Source organism: Pipra filicauda, unplaced genomic scaffold (assembly GCF_003945595.2).
Source record: "Pipra filicauda isolate LSUMZ 115617 unplaced genomic scaffold, ASM394559v2 scaffold140_size2443280_pilon, whole genome shotgun sequence".
Taxonomy (NCBI): Eukaryota; Metazoa; Chordata; class Aves; order Passeriformes; family Pipridae; genus Pipra; species Pipra filicauda.
In genome coordinates this window covers 1250002-1274770 of record NW_024103885.1, presented here as the reverse complement: position 1 = coordinate 1274770, position 24769 = coordinate 1250002, and the positions used below count along the sequence as shown (strand labels likewise).

General features: G+C 37.2%; 1 protein-coding gene across 2 annotated transcripts in view; it reads right to left on the bottom strand.

Annotated features, from left to right (window-relative positions):
* The window catches only part of DLC1 (DLC1 Rho GTPase activating protein), a 222852-nt gene that overhangs the window by 93838 nt on the left and 104245 nt on the right, over window positions 1-24769 (bottom strand). The window contains exon 1 of one of the 2 annotated variants that reach the window (XM_027735938.2): window positions 6922-7189. The exons of the other annotated variant lie outside the window; for it this stretch is intronic. Coding sequence (XP_027591739.1) covers window positions 6922-7036 — 115 coding nt within the window. The 5' untranslated portion in view covers window positions 7037-7189. Of the gene's footprint in view, window positions 1-6921; window positions 7190-24769 lie in introns of those variants that run through there. 2 annotated transcript variants of the gene reach the window in all.

The window sequence follows — 24769 nt, the reverse complement described above, 5'->3', positions numbered from 1 at the left end:
GGAGAGAGAAGACCATAATTTTCATCTTTCTCACTCATTTTTAATCCCCATCTGACAACATGTACCGCATACAGGCCTTGCATGCTGAAAAGTATAAATGATGAAGCTGTTTTCTAACAGGTGGTTGCCACGTGTATTGTATTTTTCCTTTTCCTCCTGTCTATCAGCTGCCTTATGGAACAGTGATATTTTTCACATTTGGGTGCTCATTCTCTGTTTGCACAGCGACACGACTGCTCAGTTCCTCTTGGACATGTTTTGTGGACTGCTCCGGGTGTGCTCCTTCCCTCCTTGACTCATGTTTTAAAGAATCATTTTGGAGTCCCCAAGGAAACAACAAAGTTATTTCTAAAAATTCCCAAGTGCTAAAGTATCCAGGGGCTGAATTCCTCTAACGCACGTTCCTAAAATCTCAGGCACAGGACAGGACATAGGGTTGCTGGCTGATTGCGGTAGTCCATTGGCTACAATGACTGTGGAAAAAGCAAATGCTGAAAAAAAGGTGTATTTCCATAATCCTCTACAGCTGCTGTAATTAGAATGTGCAAGGATTTTGTAGCAACCAATTTTATAATATGCTTAGTATACTGTGTTATTGTAAACTTGGACAAAACTGCCATTGTTGTAGCCTGATTACAGAAATGATGGTGGACCTCCATGAAATAAATTTTTAAAATTCATTAATGGAGGAAAATAGAAAAGTCATAAAAAACCTTCTCAGTTGTCCAGTTCCCCAACAGTGCAATTTAGATCTGTCATATGAAAATATCCATTACAAATACACAAGGTGACAAAGTATGCACATATTTTTTTCCCTATGAGTACTCCAAACTCTGTTGGTATCAGACTTCAAATTAGAAGCATGAGAGCATTGGAAACAAGACATTCCAGCAGCTTAAAATAAACAACACTATTTTCATGCTACAGGCAGCAGTGATCTTTCTGGCACTTCTCCATATTTTCATATGGAGAGTGAGAAATCAAGAAACAGAACATGGAATAAGAACCTAATGATGCATTTAATTCCAAGTGCCATTTTGAATGATCATTTTGACTGAAGGACTTTGCCTTAAATGAATTAGAGCCCTTCCAAGATAAAAACACCGATGCTGAAAAAGGTATACAATACTCTATATATCTTATTGGAAATTTGTTGTGGCAATATTTTCAAAAATTAGACAAGCATATGCTGTGTATAAAATGTATTATTTCTGATTGTATTTGATGTTTGAATTTGAAAGATGTGAGGAATTATAAACCACAAGAATGAAACTGATATTTTCTCAAAAAACATGCTTACGCTACAAGTTTGTTTAGTAATTGCATGGATAACAGCAAAGCCCTTGAGCACTCTCAAAGGGAGGAAACTTTAGCATGATAAATATATTTAACCATTCAACCAAAATAATTTTTTTCTATATATAAATAATATGTTTTGCACTGGATATGCAACATATGCCTTATGTAAGCTTTTATTATCAAATAACTGTTGTTTACTCTTTTCCTGTTTCTTTTCCATAAATTACAGTCTATTTACAAATATGTATATTCATCATGCTCTACCTCATAGTAAGTGGCTAATTTAAATATTTATATAATAGCCTGAGTAAAGTACTAAACCTGTAGGATATTGTATCCAGATTGGGGGTCAGTAATTTCCTAAAAATGCTGATAGAGGCAAATAGTGATATATCTGAAGCTATATATCAAGTGGTCTTGGGTTCTGCAACATATCCATTTTCTAAGGCCTTATTTCACCTGCACACACCGTAAATCTTTCTTCAATCTCAGAACAAAGCAAACAGAGCAGTAATTTCTCTTCTGCGTGAGTATAAATTTTGGGGACAGTTGAAATGTAATGCAAAACACTTCACCTTAACTTGGTGCCTAAAAAAATTTCCAGGGATAAAAAATTCCTTTCTTTAGTTCCTTTACTTGCTGTAGATAGCTATATATTTGCCTGAAAGTATAAGCAATATCTTGTAATTGTTTAAGAATAATATACTCACAGATTTTGCAATCTGTAAACAAGCATGTTTTAAGGCATCAGAGTTAAAGGGAAAGTATAAAAGAAAACATTGTAATAAGAGAATTATAAATCCAGTGGAAATACAGGAATGTTGATAATGAAGAACAAATTAGACATCAGCAAGAGCAGATAGTGTGTCATAGATTCTCATAGTGATTGATATGGCCAGTAGTAAGAAAAACTTAAATAATGGTATAATCCTAGCTAACCATCATAAGTTAAAGAATAAAAGGTCTACTCAAAGGGCCCTGCAAAGAACTTCTTCATAAGTAGACTCAAAAATAACACAGCCTGTACTATAACCATGAAAACTAGATAAAGGTTGACTGATAGTCTTCCAAAAGGAATCTAAAAGAAAATGAATTGTTTGATGGAATTACTTTTTCTATAACCTCAGAGTTCTCTCTGTGGCTCTACATCCTTAGCAATATCTTACAAGGACATACAGAATTTTTCCAAATGATTTAAATACTAGAAAATAGGATTAATGAGAATGGTCTGTAACAGATCTTCGCAAATTAATAATTTTGCATTTCTTTGGCAATTATCAGAAAATGAAACCAAGAAAAACAAGGGTGGTAAAAGCCCACTTTAGCTTTAGTGGGCTAAAAGATACAAAATAAATTTATTTCTGGGGTAAATAAAATATTGGGAAGTTTTAGTGAACTTTAAATTAGAAAAAATTATATAATTGTAAATGATAACTCGTAAGTAGGTAAATAAACAATACAATTTCAAATAGAAAAGTTGAAAGATTATTTTTAAAATACCAAATAAGTAATGTTTTTGCTTAGACTTTCAATGACTAAGCCACTGCAGCATAACTCGCAGTAATTCACCAAACTCAGACTACCTACACATCCTTTTTTTTTGTCTCTCATACCACATATTTCAGAAGACAGTTTAACTTTTGCATCACATAAAACCCCCTTAATTTAAAAGAAGCATATGAGTAATCAGTTGTACTCAGTGGCTGATCATGTTTTCTAAAAAATGCTGGTGGTAATGAAAAAGCCAGGATATTTAGTCATGTCATATGGTGGACATAACGGGTCTTAGTACAATGCAGATAAATGCTACATTGGGTCATGTTAATTTAGACAACAGTGGAAGCGCTAAGAGAAATGTCTACAATGTTTTGAGAATCTGTGCATCTCAGAGCTAAGAATGATGCTTTGTGCTCTGTGGAAGCTTGTTCTGCACTGCTGCCATTCTTGTGCATAAAATCCTGGTCTCTTCTGGGAATTTTGTCCACTGAAGAAATCAGAAAGTTGTTCCCTTCCAAGCTGAGGATATGGTCTGACATTAGTAAGGAGAATAAACTGGGAATTCCCAAGGAAATATATCTATTTCTTGGGAAGGTAGTAACAGGAAAAGTTACAATTTTCATATTGCCCTTTTAGGGACTCTGGCAATTGAATTTTCATTCTGTCCTTTGTCCTTATTCTATGAACATTCCATTGCCCCAAATTGTTTCCCATCTCTACTGGGTCTTTTTGATGTCCCAGAAATTGAAAATGTTTAGTGATTCATTTAGTGACTAATTTTCCACATTTTAAGATCACCAGATATGACCATAAACATGCACCAAGGTTTTCTTTGTCTATGTAAACTAAGAAAGAGGAGAAAAGACAGAGTAAAAAACCATGAGCTGTGCTGCCATCAAAAGTAGTTTGAACATGATGTGACTATGCTGAGCTGCAACTCACTGCTCCTCAGGATAGGTATTTTATAAATATATATCATACTTATATGATGGACCAAATTTATACAACAGTAATAATATACCATAATATGTTATAATAATATACCACATTTAGCAAAAGTGTGCTTGGCCCCAGCTGGCTGAATCACGGGCTGTTCTGCCACAAGATGAGATGGCAAAGGCAGTAATTTAGCCCTGCTGTTAGGGTTTAAAAGCAACACGAAGATGCTGCTCCACAGTGGCCAGCATAGGAAAGGACGCAGAGGTGATCCAAGAGGGCAGTTCATGTTCATGTTCATGTTCATGTTCATGTTCATGTTCATGTTCATGTTCATGTTTATGTTCATGTTCATGTTCATGTTCATATTCATACTCATACTCATATTCATATTCATATTCATTTGCATTCCTTTACTGTGCCATTCCCCCTATCACCACATGCCCCTGTGAAAAGTCCCTCTCCAGCTTTCTTGTAAAGTCCCCTTTAGGTAGTGGAAAGCTGCTACAAGGTCTCTCTAAAGACTTCTCTTCTCCAGCCATTTGTAGCTAGTGGAAGAGACATTTTCCATATTTTCCCAACATAGGACATAGACAGTACTTCCTGTTTGATGATTATATTAAATTATATTGCACGATTTTCTATGTCTGTGTGCAGTCTAGAAGCTTGTTTTAAAGGCAAAATATTTTTTTGTTTACTTTTTCTTGAATATGCGATGAAGAATGCATATTTCACATTTTCTTCTTTCTTTTGCAAATAATGTGCTTTTAAAAAGGCGTGTCCTGATAACACAAATTGCTGATCTAAGAGGATTTCTTATTTCAGTGTCATGACCCTTCTTGACCATTTTTATGTAGTCAGCAGTTTAAATTGCTGATATTCCAAAGAACAAACAGAACAGCAACACAACTTGCTGTTTTGTTTCTCTTCCTGAATCTCTGTTAATCATGAAGTATTTTCTGGAATATAACCTGATATCTACTCCAATTACATACTGTACTGCTTATTGCCTGATTATTTTTTGACTTTCTGACTGACAGCAGCCCAAATGTACTAGTGGACTGAAAAGCCTACATCACCAGCACAGCCTGGAAAATGGAACTGTCACTGTTGTTAAGGGTCCTCTAACATCTAAGCCTTGTATTGATAAAAGCTGTGATGGCTCATAACCAGCTGCCAAGTAGAGTAAAAACATGCCGACCCTTATCAGTGCAGTTAAAGAGGCTAAAGGGTTCACGTTCATTCCTTGTTTCTAGGAATGTAACAGAGTCTCAAGAAATATAATTAGCAGTTGTTTAGGCCCCAAATATTTGATAATCATATGTAAGATTAAATATATACATTTATCGAGGCCTCTTCATATCCTGATAAAATCTGCATATTTTCATATGTAGGTCACATACAGAAGTATAAATTACATGTCCTTATATGCTTTCCAGTGTCAACTGATGAGAGGAAAACAATTTTACAGAAGACAGTTGGTAGTAGTTGTCTTATGTGGACACAGGCCAGAGGTATTGTTGAGAGTCTGTTGATGCAAATACCAACTTAATGATAAATTAAAAAGCTTACTTCAAAGCATTCACATAAACATCTCTAGCAGGTGGAATGGAAACGAATGTCAGGGTAAACAAATGTCCAGCTGACCAGACAACACACAGATTAAACAAAGGCTGATTCGGCCCCACCAGCTTCCCTTTTATAGATTTGTGTAACATCCATGCCTTTTTACTCAGAATATCTTTCCTTTTGGTGCTCCTTCCAGTGGGGTTTCAGCAATGGCCCAAACATCAGGACCTGTGTTGTGACTGCTGCTGCATGCCCTGCAGTCATTAAGCTACGAAAGAAGTCCAGTTTTATAACACACTTTTGAGAGATAAATTGAACTGTGTGTCCAGTTCAGCTTACTGTGGAAAGAGGTTAATGACCAGTGCTTTCATGACACTGCCATATTTGTGACTACCTACTGAGCACTAAAGTAAATCTGATGCCTCCATCTCTTACGACCATGAGGTTTCACTGTAAAACTGCGGTAAAGCTGAGTTCCTCTACCTAGGCAACTCACTGTCCTTTGTCATCTATGGGAACAGGCACAGAATTTATCCAATCACTAGTGGGCAGAACAAGATTTTTATGAACACGTCTAATTCAAAGCAGGTTTTTGGTCCTGTGTTTCTTTATAGGCCATGGTCACTCACTGCCTGATTACCCAGTGTAATCAGTTTTGGAATCAGTGTGCAACCAAATGTCTGTTATACACTTAGCTACTCTTATTTCTCCAAAACATAAATGCAGCAGCATGATGTAAAAATTCAGTTTACATTAGTGAGCCATACAGTCTGCCTCTGGGTCATCTCATCCTTGATCTTATCATTATTCACATTTCTCCTCCCTCCTTCCCTCCCCCTGCGATAAACCACCCCCACTGTAAGTATACAAACAAACCAAAGTCATCCCTCTCGCAGTCACACCCACTGTTCATTTCTGCTGCCCATTTTGAAACCCCTAAAAGCCACAAAATAAAGTAACAACCCAAGCAGGGTGAAAGAGAAGCATTCATCTAACAGGTAATAAGAGAAGTGGAAAATAAAGTGAGTTAAATTGGTTTCTTCTCTAGCTCTCTATTATGGTTTGCCTCGAGTTTTTGAGTATTTGCAAGTCAAAATAAAAATGTGGATTGTAGCTCTCTAGTTGGCTGGTAATTTATATCTCAGAAGTCCAGCTCGGGCATATCTGACACTCACTTGGAGCTCATAGCACTGAAATCCTTGCCAGAGGAAATACCAGTAATTGCTCAGTGCACAGCCCAGATATTCCAACTGACACACTCCTTGGCTCAAAACACTCCGTAACACAACTCACTGAAGCACATCACAGCAGTAAAGCACAGTCTGACTTAACAGCAAAGTAAAATGCTTCAGCACACTTTACTATGAGGAGTTTGCATCAAAATACTGGACCAAAATTCATTGCTCCTTTTCTTTTAACTGATGTTTATCTCATCTAGTTAGAGAAGCACACACAGTTCCACCATAGGCATAGCACCAAAGTAACATGACACACAAACAAAGGGCTGGAGAAATACTTAGAGGCGACATCAGTACATTATGCAAATGATACTACTAATTAGCATTATTGATTATGATCCCTTATGAATCTTAAAATATATTTATGTAATGTCCTTCTCACCTGCCAGTCGTCTGTCTCTCGTGTTTTTCCAGATAACATCCAAGGCTCTAGCAGTGGAGTCCCTGATATGATCACTAAATGATCTTCTCAGAGGGGCTTTCACCGGGTGATGCATAATGCAGATCGATCACACATTCAGGTCAAACGGCTGTAGCTTAGCCCCAGGAAGAGGGGCATTCTTTGCCCGGGGATCTGTTTGGATTTCTCTTTGCCAGGCAGTCAGGTTGTTACTTTATATAATTTGTCATCAGCCTTGTGGAGCTTTTCCTTGAAGAGGCAGGCATTGCAGTTCTCACTGCGGATGCAGGAAAGCTCAAACTGCAGCCAGCCTACTGGAAAGCTGCCAAAATCTTACATCTGGAACAGTTTACAAATGAGCTAACGATACAGTCATTTAGATTTGGGGCTTTATTTGTGGATATCTATAGGATTCTAGCTTCCTGTTTAATCAAATAACTTACCAGGCACATACTTGCATGCCCATTTATTAGGATAATATTTCCCCGCTTAGCTGATATTTCAGGTAATTTTTCATGTTTTGACATGAAAAAGGTAAGAAATAAAAAAGAGATAAAGTAATTTTAAGCATCTAGAGTTCAGGTGTTTTATTTCATTACAATATTGTTCTTGCATATTACCCTATCTATGCCAGAGAAGAGGACCTGATTCTGAGTTTCCTGTACTGAGCACTTCATGACAATGCACTAATGAAAGGATGGAAATACAAAAATGAGAGGAAAAGGGGAGATGAGAAAAAAGAAGAGGGAACTAAACTCCATATCTTTGCTGAATGGAAAGATAAGGTCCGATATGAAAAATGTTTATGAATGTAACTGAGATTAATAACCACAGTAAATTAAGCTATTTGACCTTGCTTATTTTGACATTTTTAATTGTTTACTGTGTCCAGTTGCTTCCCTGAGGGAGACAGGGAGGAATAAAGGGGTACCTGAAACTCTCTTGCCCTTCTAATACTATTTATAGTAATGCGTGAAGAGATGAGACATGCCAGCCTAAAAGCCCAATCCCCTTTATTATCTGGGAAAGCAAGAACTGTTGAATAAGGTTGTCTTCATGTTTATTCTAGGTGAAGTCCTTTTTTTTTTTTTTACAGCAACTACAGCTGTTAATATCAGATACCACTATTTTCTTGAGAAGTATTATGGTATTATTAAAACTGATTGATTAACTTCTTACAAGGTTGGCACAGAGAGACTAAATTACAGAGCTGTGAGTTTCAGCCTGTGGATTTCCACTCCCTTTGAATTCCTTCCTAGAACAAAACAGTTTTCATTCACTTTCTTACTTGTTGTAACTTTTTTTCTGGTGTCTTCTCAGTTCATTTTTACTAGTCCTCATTTTCTTCAAGACAAATCATGATCTCATTCTGACAATGAAAAAAAAATTACGGGATTTGCAATAGTGTAACTGAGGGAAGAATTGGCTCATCATCTATTTAATGCAGATCATAATTTCTTCCCATCTAGGCCTTTGTCTTTTATCTTTATAGAGCATCTGCAAACATTAATGTCCTGTGTACATCTTAGAACAAAACCAACAGCAGCAAGGGATTGCTATAGTTTGCAGTTGCTTTCCTCATTACACCCCTCCACTTTTTGAGGCCGGATGGAGAAAGAAGCAGACAACTTTCTAGAGAGATTCAATACGATTACACACTCTTGTGTGGTTGTGGGGTTTTTTTGTTGATTTTTTTGTTTGTCTGTTTATATGTTTGGGTTTTTGTTGTTTTTCATTATTATTCTGGCAAAACTTGTAGAACAAGTGACAATGTTTATATAGGCAAATGCTGATATAGGCTTACATAAGCAAATGCTGACATGATGACCAAAGCACAATCTATCTGTTTTGAAAAACATATACCCTGTTCAGATGAGATCTGCTGCTGTTTCTATTAGTGAACAGGTCAGAAGAGCAGTAATTAATTTTTAAATGAGGATGCAGTAAACAATAACTTTATCTAGAGCTGACTGTGTATGTCTGTATTTCAGAAGGCAATGAGGGAGAAGGCAGTCTCAGCAGGGTTTTAACTACAAGTAGCTAAACAACCAGCTAACTATCAGTAGCTTACCAACAATGTGGTCCAGAAAAAATGGATTTATACAGCAAAATAAATGGTACCAATGTTTTGACACATCTCAAAATAGGGTTACTTTGAACTAGGTCTGCCTGCACCTCATGAACTGAATGAATCCTCGGCTGAGTTGGACATCACTGGCACACTATCAGGGTGCATCTTTTGGCTTAGTTTCATCTGAAAGCCATTCAGTTCATGTGCTCCAAGATTGCTTGGAGACGTGAACCAAAGAATGGTGTTGAGAGATCCTCTTCAAAAGCATGTCCCTAGTCTAGGCTACAATGTAAATAAAAACATGCAGACCATTATTCACTTCAGCAGCTAAACGACTTTTAAAAATTTAAAAATAAACCCAGTAATATTTATATTCCTGATCTGAGTTTGATTTTTTGAGAGTTACTGTGTATTATGCTACATGTATAGCCAGATCACAGCTCAAAATATTTAAAACAGTTGGTGCAACCAGTTCAACAAAACAATCTGGAAAATGTTAGAATGACATGACAAAGGGCAAAGGAGGAATAAATTGTAACAAAACAGAGGAAGATTGCTAAGAGAGTTTGCTTGTCTGATGCTACAACACATATAAAGGGACAATCTAAGTAAGATTGTGTAAAGAATTCAATTAAATGTGAGAAAATATTTATTGGACCATGGACAGGTTAAATAATTAGATATAGACAGGCTAGAAATATGGATAGAAAATAAAAGGACATTAATTTTAGAAAAGTGTAGACTTCAACATCTAATGGGAAATACAGTCAAAAGCAAATATATAGAATCAAATAAAAAAGTTTGAGATGCATAACATTAACTATGGTCACAAAATGAGATAAGAATTTGCCATGCAATATGAAAGCAAATGATTTTTAATGATTTATAAATCATGTTAAAAGAATGCATCAGAGCATATCTGTGCTGCAGTATCTATTCCTGCATTATTTAAATAACACCCCTTGTGGAACAACGTACTCAGTTTTGGTCTGCACCTCTCAATATCTACATGATGCTGAAAAGGCATCCACAAGCACAGTGTGCTGGGATACAGGCAGCTGGTGGCAGCAGGGCCACAGTGACAGTGGCAAGTAGATCTGTACTGGAAGACACCTGTGTGTTCAGGGGAAAGCTGCCAAGCTGCCATAACCACTGTGCCATTATTCAATACTGTTGTTGAGAGCCCTATCCTGCATTTCAGGCAAGCTCCTCCCACATTCCCTCTGTGTTTGGAGAAATGCTACTGCCCAAATGATATCTGCATATGTAGAGATATTTTCCACTTCAGCTCAGACTTGTTTCCTCTCCTCTTGCAGGTGTAGCTGTTTGCGCAGAGACATCTACCTGAATAACAGACCTGCAGTTACGTCTGGTTGTTTGTATGGAAAAGCTTTTTCCATTTCTCTGGTAAACTCATGCTTACAGTCTGAACAGGAAGAGAAGGCCATTGGTGCCAAGTACATGTGTACAGACCTTAGCTGGTGAATCTCTTGACATCAGTCAACATGAGAGTACTAGACTAATTTATTGTTAAAACAAACAGCTAAACTGGAGCACTGTCAATGATATTAAAGGATAAAAGGTTTTAATGTTGAGATTTATGGATTGGTAAATAACATGTGTTTAAAGAAAATGACAAAATGCTTAGCTGCTCTACTCAAAAATGTACTGGAAAATCTGAAAACAAATACCTTTCCATAGGTGGGAAATGACCTATGCACCCTTCCATTGGTTACATGTCCAATTCAATTAGCTGCATACAGATACTACAGCAAAATGCATACAAAAATAAGCAAAATCCTAAACCCCCAACCAGCATCTGGGTAAAATTTATGATGCAGCTCTATCTCTTTGCTTCACTGTGTCTGGAAACTTATAGATGACCACCATCAGGCATAGGTTTTATATTTGAATAATATTGATGGCAATCACAGTCATAGTGCAACCAATACTCCAGCTACCTTCCAGAATGATTTCATTTTATTCAGTGTTTTCTGTGTAATGGTTGAAATGAAAATTCCACACCCAAATAAATTCTTATGCTCAAAAGGTAAACTGGGTCAGTCAACAAAGATGTGTGCTGAACTAAAAATAGTATGAGAGGAATCTGAAAGAGAGAAGTCTGTTGCTGACAAGAGGGGAATGAAACAGCTGGTGTTCGGAGAGAGACCGTAATACACTCTTGGGAGAGAGATGGCTGCCCAATCCATGCATGAGGAGCAGCATGCATGCCCAGGAACTGTTATGGAATTCCAGAGGCAAATACTTACAGGGGAAATATCTTTTTAACATAAGCAAATCTGGGCCTCTCCAATCTCCCTCTCAAGGCTGGACCTACTTGTAAACTGTTGTTCATTCTTAAACATACTGTTCTCAAACCCTCCAAGGGCAGGAGGCAGAAGTAATTCCCTAGAACCTTACCCCTCCTCTAGCATTTCAAGCTGAAGGACCTAAGCTTGACAAACCTATCCGTTTTCTGTCCTTTAGTGGTTCTGTCCATGCTTTGGTCTGCAAAGATAACAACAAAGATCCTTTTTCCTCTTCAAGGCAAAGAGCAGACAGAATGCACCAGGTACTAGGATGGACAGGAATGGTGATGTCATTTTTAGTTCTGGCAACATCCAGCTCCTGGGAAGTAAACAAACAGTTGTACAAGCTTCATGCTCTTCAAGCTTGCTGAAAATACATTGACTTCCCTTCTGAATGTTTATGAATGTGCACATTCTTATGTTTATCTCTGGTTCATCTATGTGATTCTGGCTGCTTGGGTCTGGAAGGATGTATGCATCCAAATTATGCATAGTCAGCCAGAGACACATAGTTTTTTAAACACGTCAGTTTGAGCTTTGCTGTGACTTCTGTACAGGGTGCAACAAATGGTGTGGCAAATCCAGACTATTTTTGTTGAGTGGTTTATGCAGCCTATATGATCTGATGCATGCAAGCTTCTTTCCGCTTGTTACGGAAACAAAAAAAGTAATGCCATAACTCTCCAAAAGTACCACAAAATGAATGATTCAGAATCAGAATTTTATGTCTAATTAAAAAAGCTTACTGGGCACATGACATGTGTCATTGTTTCATCTCTCAGCAGATGCTATCTAGGAGACCAGGCTAGCAAAGGAGCCCTTTGAATTTGATGTGTGCTGCTTTCCAAAAGAAAATCTGGTACTGCAATGTATGCAGTACCTGAGAAATCTGATACATATCCAATCTTAAGACAAGAAGCAGCCACCAATCAGAGCAGACTGTAAAGATTTAGAGAAATTCCTATGGAAAGACTGGAAAATCAAATGTACTTGTTGAAACAGAAAAGTTTTAGTAGAAGCTTGACAAATCTTAAAATTCTTGATATGACAAAGCCACATCTTGATTCAATTGGATTTGGTTTCGAAAAAAAAAATCTCAGTTCTTCAATCAGATGAGGTAAAAATATTCAGAAGTTTCATTTAGCACACAGGTGTCCTTTTATAAGAGTGCAAACAGCTGGGCAATTGGTCTATCCGTGGACTACTCTCCAATTCTTAGCTTTTCCCATTCCTCGTTAGGGACCAGCCATGGGACAAGGCTGCAGATAGAAGGACTTGACCCTACAGTGGCAGTCACACTCTGTCATCATCATTTCTTCCCTCCCATCATAGAATAAAGAGAGATGGATGTGTGACACCATGGTATTTCCAAAGAGGCACTTCAATAACATTACAACTTTTGCTTTGTTTCAAATTGAGAATAAAATTTTTAGAAGGACATTATTTTTTTCTGATTTCTTGCACCAGAAGTGAGAATTCTCACATTAAAGAAGTTCAGACTTGGCAGGAAGGGTCGGAGTTATACTGAGGAGGACTATTCTCTCTTCCCATGGTCTGGCCTCCTATTTATATGGTACCGAACAAAAACGTTAGGATTCTTTCTTGTGTCACATATTCCCTGCATGATAGAGATAAAATGAAGTAAAAATCAAGATTAGTCCTTGACAGAAAAAAAATGTAGAACAGGTTGGGAGTCCTCCCAGCCCACAGACTGGATTTGTCTCTTGATTTGTGTGTGATGTCCTCTACTCTTCAGCCTCTCCCTTTCTTTTACTCCTTTCCAAACTGTCGTGCAGGTTATTCCTTGCTACCGTTTTTCTCTTCTGCCTTCTAAAGACTGCCCCATTATGCTTTGCACAGTTTCTTCCCTGTTCCTGTCCCAGCTATGTCCTTCTCCACCATCTGACCTCTGGTTCCTATGGCTGGCTGCTCTCCTCCATGTTGCTCCTTTCACTCCTCCCTGCTAGGGTGGGCAAGGGCTTGAGAGTATTTCGTGTCAGTGGGAGCATTGCTTCACTGGACAATGCTCTGGTCTGCAGACTGGAGCTGCTCTGCAGCCTGCTCTCAGTGGAAGCTGCACATGAGAAAGTAACAGAAGTTTGGGTGGTGATTTCTGCAGAGGTGGGAGTGCACAACTCAACCCTATGTGTCCCACCATATTTTGCACTCAGAAAAGTGCCCATGTGACATGTCAACACCCTTGAATTAACCCTTGAAAGCCTAGGGCCTATATGGATGTAGTAAGGAGAAGAGATAGTAGACCATGAGAGAGTAGACCAACAGAGAAAGTTTCCAGAGTTTCCTCCAGGATAGGAAGAGTACACTGCCTGGCATTCCTGCACTCTCTGCTTTCCCATGGTAGTAGGCGTGTGGAGAAGCCCCAGGGACAGTCTTCCTCTCTCCAGGTGACAGTCATTGCCTCTGTACACATTGCTTTTGCAACCTGTGCAGGCTTTATACCCTCATACCGTGGCCCAGACCTGTATTTTTGAACGACAAGCTTGTTTAATTTTAAGAAAGAAAATGCACAAAATCCACCTACCAGAGCAGCAGTCCATGATGCAGACTGCAACAACTGCTGTTGCTTTTGTGAACTTTTCAATGTCTAAACCTTGAAGCCGCCTTCTGCTAGAACACTGAGAAGATCTTGTCAAAATATCTACTTTAATTGCCTTTTGTCGTGAGATAAATACATTCTAATGGGTATATATAAACTGAGTAAAGTAGCCTTCTATTATACTTTTATGAGTTTCAAATTAAACATGATCTCAAATATTAACAATAATTAGCAAATTTCATGGTGTGATTATGGCCCTGCTTTGCAAATAGCTCCATAGCTTAACTGGAGTTCTGTGCACTTCAAAGTGTAATCTTATCTGGCTGTTTCTGAACTGCTGTCTCACTATCACTGTGTGCTCCAAGAATAATAAATAAACCAACACAGAAATGCAGAAAACATTTCTAATCACAGCCATAAATACAAAATAATAAGTAACTGAATAACATGAAAGAAGATATGCTTTCAGTTTCAGTTGCACATTGTTCCATATTAACTTGTTTTTTAATATAACTGGTTATAAACTATTCTTATATTATTAAAAGAAACCCTACAAGTCTTGCCCCTGCTGCCAAGTGTTTTCTGAAACACTGTATATTAAAGAGAAAAAAATGACACATTAGTGAACATTGGTGCCATAGTTTAAAATTCAAATGAGAAAGGAAGTGTTAAAGCTTCATTCTGTTTGGCCATATGTGAAACACCTGCTTAGAGAAGTTTATGGAAGTATTAATCTATGGAGGGGGTGTCCAAACACTTCCAAATGTCTAACTTGAGCCACAGAATTTTCTCAGTTCGGTCTCTTTAATACAGAATAGTTGATAGCAAAAAGCTGTGAACTGAAATTAGTTTTGAGCATTAGCCAGGTGTTATGCTTTACCACAGCAAAAGAGTACTAAACAGCATTGTTTCTCCTTCCTTCACAGTGACTGACAGGCAAATGGCCGATACTTAGATAGTTTTTTGTCAGCTGAGTAATACATTATGACTTGACTGATCCCATCAGCGGAATGAGGGCAGGATGAACAAAATTTCGTAGAATAAAATGCATGGCATAAGGTACTTCTTTCTTTCCCATGGAAATGCAAATGGGGCTTTATGGGAAATTGCAGGATTAGAAAAATGCAGATTCTACAGAAAAAAAAAAAAAAAAAGAGATAATACAAACAGCCCAACACTTCCCAAAAAGCAACTCTATGGTTACTACCTGTTCAAATTCTTCTCTACAATCTTCTTTCCTAATTAGAATATTTCCTTCCCTGTCTTCTGTTTTCTCTTGCCTGCTCTCTCTGTCCCTCTCTCGAGGTGAGTTCCTCGAATTACAGGTCTCTTTAGACACCCCTCATGCAAAAGGGCACATTATCAATGAGATGTTAAAGAAACAAATTTTTTTTGCTTGTCTGCAATGGCCAACATGAACAATGATTGTGAATAGAATCAATTTGATTCAATGAGTTTAAAATAATCTACTGGTGGCAGGCAAGCTGGTGTCTGTGTACACAGCAGTGAGCAGAATGGGAGTGGGGGGAGTATTATGTGAGCTGGTCTCATCTATGTCACAAGGCGAGCAGGGAGATAGTTCTGAGTACAGAGATCATCCTGAACAGAGAGATCAAAGAGCAGCAAGCCATGTTAAAACAGAGAAAAAGTCCCAGTGCTTGCAAGGAAAGATGGGAAAAACTCATTACTGAGAAGATTTAGTGAGATTTAAGAGGCCCATGTAAGTCATCTTCATTAGCACTGCCCTGTGTAATGTGTATTTTATTAAGTCATGCAAAGAGGCAGAGCTGTCCTCCTCCCTTCTCATCCCTGCTGCTGCCATTGCAGCACTGTGAAACACAATCTCTACTGGCTTGTTTGTTTCAGTGAAGACAAGCAGGATGTAACCCTCCCTGAATTGCTGGGGTTTGGCCTCAGTGGCAGAGAAAACAGGAGAAAAACTGGACTTTTCGTAGGAAGCAGTGACATAGAAAGTAGGTAAACTTCTGAATAGGTATTGGAAGAGACCCTCATTAGATTTCATGATTTCACTAATTAAAGCACTGTTGGATGGTTTGTGAATGGTAACTTCTTGCTCCATTTTTGTGCAAATGTTTATTTACATTGTTAGATTAGGGATTTATTTTTAACACTGCCTGACTTTCTCAGACTCTGGGTTTCTGTTTTGTGTAGCTGCCATGCTTAAACTGTTTGTCCTGTGGTTCATTGTGACATAACTGCTTTGAGATGCTTTATTTGTGTGTTCCTTTTAAATCCAGTTTTTGGGAAAATGAGTGAAAGGATATGTTATTTTCCTGATGTTGAGAAATTCTAGCAAGTTTTCCCTAAATACTTGACAGTGATATGGTACAGGAATTTGCTCTTTTGTAGACATATTTCTTCTTTCTGAAAGTCCCTTTGTTGTAGCCATCAGCAAGCCTCTGAGAAATTGTATTTCACAGCAGTTCTTCAAAGCTGGATATTTGTGATCAGCAGATCAGAAGATATTTTCTCACCTGGCTTATGTACAGCCTGCGAAGTATTTGCAACCACAGCTATGAACTCCTGCCAGCCCTGCAAGATGAATGAGAGAACCTGTCTCTTGTGGGCTTTTACTGATACCACTTTCATTTCATGAAAAGGTGAAAAATGGTCAGTCCCTCATGAAATATAATATGGAATGAGAAAGTTGTGTTGGGGTCAAGAGGGAGACTGATATACACAGCTTTGTGAAGCAGAGACAAGAAAAGAGAGAGACAGGCAAGGGGAGGAGAGATCAACTGTATCTGTCATCTACTGTAGTTTTAATTGCTTGCCTCCATTGGCAATTAAAATTCAGCTACAACATGGCTAGTGAGAACTTTCTTTAAGTCCTACTCTGATGGAATTGAATAAACAGAATTTTAAGGAACTGGTTTCTTTGCACAGAACAGATTTTTTTTTTTTTTTTTTTGCAGAATATTGGCTACAATTAGATAAAAAATTTTTGAATAAAAAAGCAAAACTATGATTTTGCCATCAACTATTACATGCAATTTTGTAGCATGTCTCTCTTCTGGGGTATGTTATTTGAACTGAAATCTTACTGATTACAAGTTCTAATGCCTAATCTTTAAAAGATAAAGAATTTAATATTTCACTTCACCTTTTGCAAGCCTAGTGTATCACAAATGCAAGTTGAAGCTTTATGGGTACTGTGTCAAACATAATTATCTGGAAGACTAAAGCAGACATCATCTCAACTGAAAGATACATTCTGTTACCCATAACAAAGTCTTTGTGAATATTGAACGAACACAGCATACCTTAAATACTTACAAAAGAAATCTAAAACTCCAGCTGAAGTTAATATTAGATGTTAACATTTTATTTTTACTCCATGAGGTTAGCAACACTATTAAATGAGGTTTTAATGAGACACTCTGGTTTGCTATTCTAGGAATTAGATTTCTCTATATCTTTACTTAATTTACTTCTCAACTAATCAGACAAAACTGCTTCTGTGTGAAATTTGCTGTTCCTGCTGGCATCTGATTTCAGCCATGACATATCTGCTCTCTAGAGTCCCACTGCAGTGTGTGGAAAATCTTCACTAAGAGTCCAGATTATGACACTTGTATTGAAGGCTGGCTGTGGAAGAATAGTGAGCTTGGACTAGACAGTTTGGGGACTGGGAGGCTGATAGGATACAACACTATTTAGCCTAACTTTTAGGTCCTGAGACTAGTTACTGGTTGGCAAGTTTCCCTGAATTGTTTTAGCAGGGCATTTCATTATTATATATTTATCAAACTGTACACTTCATGGTCTCAAAAGCAAGGCGAAAATGTGAACCTTGTGTTCTTACAGCTGACAGCCTGACTTGGCTATGGCTCTATATCTGACCTAATATTGTTTTACTGTTAAACAATTATTTTGAAAAGTAATATGGTGGCATCCCTGTATGAACTGGGTTTGAAATTAAGATTATCTGCTCTGCTCTTCTTCTTTCGAAAATGTTATCAATTGTTCTTAAAAAATGATGAAGTGGGTTGCATAGAACCTAAAATTCAATTTACTTTCTGTGAACTTAAAGTTTTCAGAGACATCATTATAGTAGTGAATTTATTCAGTTCTTAAAGAAAATGAGAAATATGAGTCTTGTACTCAGGTTCAATATAAGATATTAATGGCTCTGAAATAATCAAAAATAGGCCTTCAAAAATGTGAATATCTAGAATAACAGCTGCAACACATACATGGAAAAACTACTTACAAATATTAATGTGCACTAGAAGCAGGTAAGTAGAAGTGTTTTTTTAAGTACTTCATAGCAGAAGGGGTGAGGGAAGGAATTAAAGACCTGGTGAAATGATGGGGAAGGTATTTCATACTTATGAATAGATGATGTAGAAATTCATGGGAAAAATGTGGTAATTGGAAGAAGAGAATAAAACACTCCCAAAGAAGGTGAGGAAGAAAATAAACAAGAAAACAAAACTCACACCTGAGATTGATAGGTTAAAGTAATATTTTGAAGGTATATTTATTAAGAATAAAGTATTACAGTAATGGTGAAAGAATACATATCTCACATGATTGACTGAGTAGTGTGGTAAAATGTATGGTATTTGTTCTTTACTATTTCTGAAGTTTTAATCATAATTTTTTTTTGCTCACTTATATTATAGAAATATAATTATTATTTATTTTCCCAATATTTCCATAAAGAACAACCAGACATACTCTCTTTCGCACAAATGAATCCCTTCTCAAATGTAGCATGTAGTTTTAGCCTCTCCAGTACCATGAAGATGTCAACAAGTTTTGAAGGAATTCAGATTAACAGCAACAAAAATGATTAAAGGCCTGGAGAGTTTGATTTACAATAAAAGATTAAAACCTGTTCTGCTTAGCCAAATAACAGCTAATAATGCAAGGGCAGAGTAATGATAATAGCCTATAAGTGTTTAAAGCGTGAGCACATCAAGAAAAGTATGAAAATGTTTTAAGGTGGTACAAAGTTTCAAACCACTGACCTGGCATAGAGGAGAGTGTTGTGTTTTTCCTCCAGACTGAGGCTAATTAATATGTGGAGCTTATGTAAAGACAAAATAAAATATGTGAGTACAGAATCAAGGAAAAAACCTGTGCAAATGTAAAATGGATGCATATATCAGCTGTGGTGCAAGTCCTCAATACGGTATATCTTTAAACATAGCAGTTAGCAAGATCAAAATTGAAAAAGTAAGATTTAATACGACAAATGAGCAAAATATAATACTAGAGGAAGCATTTATCAGTACCATGGTACATATCCTCTTTAGAAAGATCTGTCCCTGAAAGTAGGTTTGTATTGCTCAGAAAGTTTTGTAGTTCCTTGATAACCTGCTACCCCTTCCCTGTGAAAAAGGAGTTGCTATTCAGACATAAATTTATCATATCAAAACTTAATCCTTATAATTGAAAGGCTAACTGAAACATCATTGGATGCTTTTTTTCACGGTTTAAATCAGCTCAGCCCTGTTTGCTGATACTGGCACCTTTCTGAAGCCATGTAGGATGAGTGTGTCTTTAGGTGGCATTTGAAGGATATTCAGGAGCTTTTTTCTCATATGAGTGGTGCTTTTCAATACTTTATGCATAAGGAACAAAAACAAAGAGAAACATTCTTTAGAAGAGGGTGTGAAAGGATGGCATATTTAGATGTAAAAACTTAGACATTGCTAAGTTTTTTTAAATCCAAACCTACTCCCCTTTAGTCAAGTACTAGAAAAGATTATTTATGTGGACATAAAATATTTCCTCACATTCATTGAAAACTTTCACCATAAGTTGTAGGAGAAAACGTACTCTTGTACAACAAGCAAGTATACCCTTCTACCCTTTGTGTACTTTTCTTAAAAGACTGATTCTAGACTGCTTTTTTGAAATTTAGAGTGAGCAGCTGTCAGTGTACTGATAACAAATTTGAGCTTGGCTAACTGGTTATAAAAGTCAGGAATAAAACAGAAATACATTTCAAAAGGTCAAGACTTAAATCTAAACCTTATATGAAATTGCATAGGAAAATCAAAAAGGCAATTAAAAACCAGGTTTTAATGTAAGTCCTTCAATATTAAACAAACTTTGAAAATCTCTGTCCCTACCAAGTCATGACAGCTCTGAGTTTCAATTAATAGGATTAGATTTAGATACTAACTAACCTCATTTCAACCTAAATAATCTAGCTATTTGATGTTGAAAATCTCCTTGTCTATGTAAGAACTGTAAGATTTCAGCACCTGGACAATCAAATTACCAAAAAATAAATTCTAGCATTTAGGATTAAGAATGATGTATCATTTTAAATGAACTTTCAAAACAGCTCTCAAATACGTTCTTGATAGATATTGAAAATTATTTTAGATGAAAGGTACATTAGATTCTAGATTTTGGCCTTCAAAGATTAAAGACCTTTTATTCGTCTTCATCTAGGGGAACGATGCCATTTCTGAAGCTTACCATACCTTGGAGATGAGAAGACTGCAGAAAAAGTGTTTTCATTCTGATTTCAACTGAAGATCTTCATATGCATCTTATGCATCTGCCATGTGCTTGGTACAAGGTTTTCAGTAAAGTACTACTGATCATCAATCAAAACAAGGTCTGTATACAGCTCTCATACCTAACTATGAATTATTAAACATATATCTCACCAAAACCCACTGCATATTTTGATCGTCAGTAGATATGTTTTTCTCTCTAGGAGGCAAAACAAAGTAAATGCAAACATACTCCAAATGAAATCTTTTCTGCTTTACCAAGAGAGTTTATATTGTCTCAATCTTTTTAAAATATTGTAATTTCTTAGATTTCTTCCATAAACACCCTGCTCACTTATCACATCTAACATCATGCTAGTTGCAAAACTTTCACATTGTTGTGAAAAAGACATGAATGAATGTGTGGAACACAGAGAAGCTCATGCAAACATTTGTAGTTACTTCATTTATTTTATCAATGATGATCACCCCATGAAAGGAGTTCTCAGAAAAATAAGGGGAGATCAGCTGCTAACTCCTAACATCTACCAAACAAAGAAGCTCAAAACAGGCCAGATAAGCATGGGGCTGAAGCTTGAAAGGAAGAACTGAACTGTGCATTAACAGCAAGGATATGCTGACCTTACATCCATTCTGCTTCTCCTTGCCTGAGAATCAAATTCCTGTTGGGCAAAAGATGCTGACTTATTCTGAAATGGTGTCTAGTGTTGCTGTAAACACACACTGCTTTTACAGTCCCCAGCAGAGCACTCTCTGAGCGGAGTTACATGATCTTTATACGCCTGGCAGGAAATAGAAGATGTTAATGGTGGGGATCTCTGTTAGGAACAGTAGTCCTTAGCAAGAAGAAGAAGAAGAAGAAGAAGAAGAAGGACGAGAGCATGATAATATATCAACAGTCTATGTAAAGACATGGTTTGATTGTGAATATGTGACATAATTTTGGAAATGCTAAAGGATTCACAGAAAAATCAGGTCAGCCAGAACAGATTAGGGACCTAATGCAATGGGCACTGTACAGGTGAGAGAGTCACAAAAGGCAGTGAGGGAAGTCACATGTACCAAGGGAGTCTACATGGGGATGACTATGCAGCTCATATAACTACCTCATGACCACGCCAGCACAGCAAACACAAGAGTAGAAGGGGGGATGCTTAGTCTGCAAAACACAGTCTGTAACAGTCTCACATCTCTGAAGGGAGTCCATAGTTTCTATTAGATACCAGAGATTCTTGTAGTATCTTCTGAATGCCTGTGTAGCCATGTAGTCCTAATTCTACGTCAGTTAGAATTGCATCTTTTAGTATTTAAGTACATTTCCTGTGCCAAATTCTCTATACCTGTCTAAATCTTGCACAGCCTCTTTAAGGCATTTATTTCCTAAGACACTAGCTGCTACAAGAAATATTTCTTTTTTCAGAGTGTTTTTGCCTGTGTCCCTTATTGCACCAAGCTGTTTTCTCATTTGGTGCTGAGGCAACTGTTTGCACAGCTTGCTGAAAGCCAGCTCATTAAAACAACATAACACAAAAAATAGACTTCATGTGAATCACTCCAGTGATCCAGTTTACAGCAAATGGTCGAGTTCCTGAACTTAGAAGGCAGTGAAATAAAGTTGGGGAAGCATCACTGTGACTCACCTTCAATACACAGCTCTCTTTCAGGAAATTACAACTTTCTATCTGTTTGTGCTAAGGTTAATCACAAGCTGGCCCACTGAATACATGAAGAAGGATATATATTTTGCAAACATAGCAGATTTATGCATAATAAACCCCAGGAATTATTGCCTGAACTGTAAGCCAAGCTATAAATCCCATTTAAAAATTGACAGCATGCATTTGAACACAAATCCACATCGAGATCCCAGCTAAACAATTAGTACAACTTTAGGGATTCACATCCCTCTCTTGCAACATTTCAGGAAGGTAGACTTCCTGGAGGTGGCTGAACATACTACATTTGGTTGCTGTAACACCAAGAGATGTAAAATGAAGTGCAGACTCTATAAGAATGTGATGAAAGTATTTGATTCCCGTTGAAGGTCAGCATGTTCTGCAATTTGCTAGCTATTCCTTATGAATTATGAGGTAATTAATCAGGCTTACTTGGGTTACACATTGAATGAACACTTTAAAAGAACCATGAAAAAATGTCTTAAAAGCATACAGGAAATGTAGACAAGAGATACAAGACCTACACTCTATGAGAAACTGTAGACTGCATTGGCTGCTATATATGCAAACAGAGGAATGTGCACATGGCTTCTGAGCCCTTGTAGGCGCTACTGAATAAGGAAGCTTCATTTCAGGCTCTGGTTCAGTCTAACTATGCTTTTTAGTCAGCTCTTGTGGTATAGAGAGTTTATGACAAATAGCCCCAGGGAAACTGGATTTCTTTCCTGTTTATGAGGAAAAGGCTTGAAGGAATGGAAACTTATCAAAGAGAAACTATGAAGGAAATGAATTGTTGACTAGATGTCAAGAAAACTTTAGCAGAAGATGGTAGAGATGAACTCAGTTTATCACAGACTGTCTCACTGCTTTCTGATGATTGCACTAGTGAATACAAAAATGCTCTGGAAAATGAGCTGGAAAGAGTGCCCCATTCAAGTGGCAAAACATGACCTAAGATCCTAAGCTACTCAAGATGACTGGACTTAAGCCAGAAGTGTATATCACAAAAGTGAAGAAAGTGATGCAAGACTAAGTATGCTGGATTTGTTATTTTTGCATTTTCTGTGTAATCTAACAGAAAAGAATATCACTGGTTCACTTAAAAACTTTAGCTGCCCTAGAAGAATTAACTGTCTCTTAGAATGAAGACATCAGTTCATGGCCTGCAAGCTAGTTGGGGTCAGTCCTGGACTTGGAGGCCTGAAACTACAAAGGCCTTCCTTGGGAAAACCCAGAAAAACACTCTCAGGAGATGTTTGGGGTAGGGCAGTAGAAAGAATGGCTTAGAGAGAAGCACGGAGTTGAAGGGCCAGTGGACTACAATCCAGCTCAATCCTCATTGTTGAAAGTAGGAACAAAGTCCCTATTTTTAATGAAATTCATATTGGTATTAAATCCAAAAAGTTCCAAAAGGTACAGTAAAATTAGAAGGGTGCATAGGAAATGTAACCAAGTTTCATTAAAAATGAATCAGTATATGGTTTGGCACATTCCTGCATGAATTAATACTGCTTTCAACATGAAGCACTGCAGTCTAAGCTACAGAGTAGTGTGTGTCCTCTCAGGTTTACATGTGAAGGGATTTACTGACTTTGGACTGCAAGTTAGGTACTGTGTTTCTCTCAGGAGATCCAGAGCAGGCAATGAAGGAAAGGAAAAACACTGTGTTGCACCTTCAAAATCAGTTAACTATAATCAGATATTAGAGATATGATGATAGTTCAATCATAAAGGATACCTATTTTCTAACATTACTGAAGAGCAGAAATATGACTCTTTGATTTTCTGACATTAATCTATTTGGATGCTCTTCAGGAATGACCCTTAATTTAAATTTTGTCAGCATGTAAATTTTGGTTTGGTGATAAGTGCTCCTCTGAAATGATTTTATCCTTCAGTTACAGATACATAGGGTCAGTTGACACATGTTCTCTACATTAACATGGGGATATTTTTTCATGTCTGGGAATATGAATTAGCTTTTTATTGCTCAGGGAACTTAATCTTTTAGTTGATGAAATGTGAAGGCTGTTAGCATGTCATGAATTAAAATGCAGTGCACCCAAACTCCTACTATGATTTAGAACTGTTGTGTGCTCCAATAACTAAAAAGCTTCAGTAGTAAACACCAATATTTAACAAATCAGGTTGTTTAGTAAAATGATGAGAATATGTCTTACTACAGGCTGTAAAGAAAGAGGCTATCCTAATTCTATGATAAAGTGTACTCCAAAATCTGTGTTATTTACAGCATAAATCAGAGAACATAGCACACTTTTCTTGCTTTTTAAGGACTGTTATATGAATGGGTGAGTGTCTAATTGCTGCAGGCTCAGGAAAGTATTATGTCTTTAAGTTCACTTGACAGTCACTTGACTGTATCAATGAAATCTGCTGCTTCTTATCAGTGACATCTGCTGTTCAAAGGTCCATTAGGAATAAAGGCAAATCCTGACTCCTGCTATGTGAAAAAATTGGTAATGCTTGCTCAGTGTTTATAAGGTTGGGATGGTAAAAGGGGGCTGATTTTCTACCAAATTAATGTGGAGCCCTGCCTCCGAGCTTCTTTATTCTTTGTCACACTCATATAAGGCTCTCTCAAGTTTCATCAATTTGTAGTTAGGTTGCTGATAGAGTGAGCACTCATGCAGATAATATTTGGTATGCAGGCTATAATTATGGCTACAGTGACTTCCACTTACGCTACTAGTAAG